This window comes from Carassius gibelio, chromosome B11, assembly GCF_023724105.1.
Source record: "Carassius gibelio isolate Cgi1373 ecotype wild population from Czech Republic chromosome B11, carGib1.2-hapl.c, whole genome shotgun sequence".
Taxonomy (NCBI): Eukaryota; Metazoa; Chordata; class Actinopteri; order Cypriniformes; family Cyprinidae; genus Carassius; species Carassius gibelio.
In genome coordinates this window covers 23,553,723-23,558,663 of record NC_068406.1, presented here as the reverse complement: position 1 = coordinate 23,558,663, position 4,941 = coordinate 23,553,723, and the positions used below count along the sequence as shown (strand labels likewise).

The 4,941-nt window shown below is 36.5% G+C and overlaps 1 protein-coding gene across 4 annotated transcripts in view; it reads left to right on the top strand.

The window, feature by feature from the left end:
* Positions 1 to 4,352, top strand: part of LOC127968344 (echinoderm microtubule-associated protein-like 6) — a 63,696-nt gene extending 59,344 nt beyond the window's left edge. For all 4 annotated transcript variants that reach the window (XM_052569495.1, XM_052569494.1, XM_052569493.1 and 1 more), the window contains 2 exons: positions 3,224 to 3,324; positions 3,405 to 4,352. In XM_052569495.1, the coding sequence (XP_052425455.1) occupies positions 3,224 to 3,324; positions 3,405 to 3,429 (126 nt within the window). In that variant the 3' untranslated portion in view covers positions 3,430 to 4,352. The remainder of the gene's footprint in view (positions 1 to 3,223; positions 3,325 to 3,404) is intronic.
* Positions 4,353 to 4,941: the final 589 nt, after the last annotated feature.

The following is a 4,941-nucleotide window of genomic DNA, read 5'->3' as shown; positions in this document are numbered from 1 at the left end:
AATATGAGCAGGTCTACAAGCTGGGATTGGTAATGCTGCACTGTAATCATAGTTATTTATTTAGGTTTTTCATTATATTTTATTATACGATATTGGTTTGAGACTGAAGAGCATTTTATTTAGTGGAGAACTTGAAGCAGTATTTTATTTCTTATTCTTTTTTATTTTATATATATTTTATTAAAAAGTATTTTTAAGCAATTGTAAACAAATTGTAAAAAAAAAGTTTATAGTTATAAACAACCTGCAGTTTAATGTTTGCATTTCTTTCCCTTACTGTACCGAAAATGAACCGAACCATGACCTTAAAACCGAGGTACGTACCGAACCGTGACTTTTGCGTACCGTTACACCCCTAATACATATACATCCACACACACACAATTAACCCTTAGTAACCTTTATTAATAGTATTAACCCATTATATTAGCCATATTAACCCTTCATTATTAATCCTTATTAACATATACCATTACTTTATTAATATTAAACCATATTAACATTTTATTATTAAACCTAATTATTAACCAAATAACCTTTATTATTAACCATATTAATCCTTTGTTTTTTAAACCTTATTATTAATCATATTAGCTTTAATATTAAATCTTATTATTATCTACCATAATAGCCCTTTAGTATTAAAGCTGCAGTCGGTAACTTTTGACGCTCCAGCGGGTTAATAAACAGAACTGCTTGCGTGTTGCGAAAGGACATTGTAGCCGGATCTACTACTTTCAGTTTATGTCTATGAAGAATCCCAAAGGTACTGGGTTACTCCGCTGTGGTACTCCTGAAGCAATCTAAAATAGTCCGAATATAAACACTTATTATAGGTGCACCCTAGTGATTCAGGACAAGCTAAAAACACGGTATGGAAAATGGATTCATGGTGTACTCGCTTATTATATACATTTTGTATACTTTGAACACACAAAAAAAAAAAAGTTACGGACCACAGCTCTGATAGGTTGTTTTCTTACCGGGAGTGGTGTATTTCTGCAAATGGCAATAGGAGCACTGGGAGGAGCTTGATTTTTTTTTTTTACGGATTATCCGTCTCACATTCTACTGTCAGGACATAATGACAGGTTTTACAAATATGTAAAAAATAAATTTTTACAAAAGTTACCAACTGCAGTTTAATCCTTTTATTATTAGCCATTATTATTCTTAAAGGGTATTGGGGGGGGTGAAATGCTATTTCATGCATACTGAGTTTTTTACACTGTTAAAGAGTTGGATACCCATGCTAAACATGGACAAAGTTTCAAAAATTAAGTTGTACGTTTGAAGGACCAAAAATACTCCTTCCGGTTTGTCACAAGTTTCGGAAAGTTTTTCGAGTATGGCTCTGTGTGACGTTATATGGGTCCTGAGGGCACGTCTGCCGGAAGAGCGCGCGCTCCCGTGTAGCAGAGCACTGAGAGCACAACAGACTTCACTGATCAGAGCATCGCGAAATGTCACAAAAGGAGTGTGTTTTTGGTTGCCAGGGCAAGACAACCCTGCACAGATTACCAAAGAAAAAAACAGCATTAAGGGACCAGTGGATGGAGTTTATATTTACAGAGCATCAACGGAGTTGTGCAAGTGTTTGTGTTTGTTCCCTGCATTTCGAAGATGCTTGTTTTACAAACAAGGCCCAGTTTGATGACGGATTTGCGTGTCGTTTATTTCTTAAGGATGATGCAATCCCAACGAAAAAGGGTCATGATTGTGTGTTGGAACCGCAGGCGGTGAGTAAAACTGCTCAAAATATCTCTGTCTCCTTGTTAGTGCATCCGCCTCCCATCGGAGACCCTGGTTCGAGCCCCACTCGGAGCGAGTTGTTGCTGCTGCTGCTCTCGTTCAGTTTCAGCCTCGGGATCTGATTCTGGATCATAAATAAATGGCTGAATGTGACTGTTAGCCATGGTTTGTTTTGGATGATGGTTTTTTCCTCAAGGTAAAGTCACAGCTTTCAAACGCTCTCAACGCAAAAACCTACTTGCGCTCGTGATCCTTTAGCTCCACCCACACGTCACGCCTCCAGTCTGTCGTGTTTTTCCGGGAAAAATCGGTACAGACTATCTTTCTCTTATGAATATAATAAAACTAAAGACTTTTTGGAGTTATGAAGGATGCAGTACTACTCTATAGGTACTCAAGATTAACAGGATATTGAGTGAAAACAAGCATCTCACCCCCACTTTAACCATACTGATAATTTATTATGAATTCTTATTAAAATGAACCATATTAGCATTTTGCTATCAAACCTTAATATTATTTACCACATTACTCCTTTATTAATTACCCCTATTATAATAAAAAAAAATGGAGTCAACAACCCGTCGATCGAGGTCAACAAGTCGATCTTGGAAGCATTTTAAGTCGATCGCGAAGATTTTTCAAAAACTGAGAAAAACAGGTGCGAGCCTCCGCTGACTGCGCGCGCACCTCCCGAAACAGACGAGACATTTATACTTGACGCAACTGTTTTAGACTGAAGACCAGACCATACAACTGATTTAGACACGGGTGCCGGTGTGATGGGATGTACTAATATCCGTCTGCTCGGGCATGATTGTTTTAGGCCTGTAATTGATTGATTATTGCGGTAATAGGGATTGCACGGTTTGCTTAAAAACAAAAAACGTTTCTGTTGATGAATGCACATTCTGGCTTCCCAGACATTACAAAAACATGAGAAAAAAAAAAAACTGGACAAATCATTCACTCTTGTTCAACGCGAATGCTGTATATGAGCTAAAGTAAATCGTAAGTGGAAGTGCATATGTCAATTCTGTCATGAGCATACATCAGCAGTTACACATGTTTAGGGGAATAGGGCATTATTAATATAACATGTTAATGTATGTGCTAGAAATGGGTAAACCACTATCAGAGAGTCTGCCCATGGGGTGGGGGCCCCGCCGCGCAAGGCAGTGTCCCACATTGTCCCTCAGAAACATACCCCTTTGGCTTATTAGCAGGTGGTCACCCTACTTATGAATAACCTTTTTTTACCATATTAACCCTTTATTAATCATTACGCTAATCCTTTATTAACCCTTATTTTAATTAACCATAATATTATTAGCCATTTTATCCCTTTTTACAATCAGTCATATTAACCCTTTATTATTGAACTAGTATTATTAACAATATTATCCCTTAATCATTGAATGGTTTGTTTTAGTTTTGGATATTTGTACTGATGGGTTGCATTTCTTTACAGGCCAAACACAAGCGTTACTTCGGCCACTCAGCCCACGTGACCAACATTCGTTTCTCTTACGATGACAAATATGTGATAAGTGTAGGAGGCAACGATTGTAGGTGAGCTCACATCCATCCATCCGTCTATCTGTCTCTAGGTCTGTCTGTACTGTTATTAATGCATCTCCTGTGTCTCTCAGTGTGTTCGTATGGAGATGCATCTGATGGGCCTCCACACAGCTGGGAATCTCTCCTCCAAACATCAAGCCGGAGATACCTCCAGCGTCCGGATGCTGCACTTCTGTTATGCTGCGTTTTACCCCTCTAGACCTGATGGATCCTAGACAAGCTCGAAGAGGGTTTTTTAACCATTCTGTGAAGTGCAATGTTTACGCTTACGTGTACTTTTACAAAGAAAAAGAAAAAGATACACTCATAACTCATGCCACTGTTTCAGAAATAAATGTATTTTTTGTTCGGATTCTGAAGTGCCTTGGAGACACAGTTTGCTGATCTTTGCCCCGAAATGTTCATATGATGCATATATGGTGCTAAATGTCCACTTAGAGCTTTTTACAATTCTTTTAAAAACCATGCATTATGCAATTTCTTTTCTTCTTTATCTTCTTTTTACATTTTGTACATAAATGTCAACTCACTAAATGCTCTTCCTGTTAAAAATATCAAAGTATCCAAATACATGGGACTCAGGAGAAATTAAGTACTGTAATGTGTAGATGTTATATTTGACCTGTGCTATTTTTGTTAAAATATTTATTTTTTATGTACGTACTTGCGTATGACGTATGCAAATTAGTCTGTGGGCGTATATGAAAATTGAAAATGCAAAAAATTTGCTGTCCAAATATTAGAGTTATATGAAATGTACGTAGTAGCGTTGTATGTCGCGACGTGTGTAGATTGCGATGCGCTGTTTGTAGCCAATGACGTGACAGCAGCTGTTTATCGTGCGCAGATATCTCGTTAAATCTGTCATTTGTATGTTCGTGTTTTTGTAATTCGTCTGATCAGAGGTCAGTCTAATTGAAAGCTATATAATAATGCATGAATCGAAGTCTGTGTGGTTGTTGATCATGAATGAATACTGTTGTTTGATAATTAAAAGACAACTGTGCTCACATGTGAAACTCAGTGTGTGTCCGTCTTTCACCAGATGATGGCAGTGTGTGTATAACTGTTTCTCAAAACACAATTATTTGTTACCCTATTCAATGAGACGCACAAGATAATGTGGGAATTATTATTGGATACAGTATTTAAGTTACACAAGGTGAAAAAAAGTTTAATTAATAAATATCACCATATCCCTCGGTTGATTAATCAGTATATTAAGACAAATGTTTTGCATTATGAAATGTATTACATTTAAATAGTCATGTCATTACTTATACACACACACACATATATATGTACCGTTCAAAAGTTTGGCATCAGAAAGATTTTTTTTTTTTTTCTAAGTTTTTTCTGCAATTTATAATAGTTTCTATTTTAATATACTTTAAATTTTAAGTTATTCCTGTGATGCAAAGCTGAATCATTAGTCCAGTGTCACATGATCCTTAAGAAATCATTCTAAATGCTGATTCATGGTTTATTTTTTGGAACCTATGATATTTTTTAATTGATTCTTTCTATAATAAAATAATAAATAAAAAGTTGATTGAAAACGCTTAAAGCTGATTGGCCCGTGAACTTTGTGCGATGCACAGCTTTGAC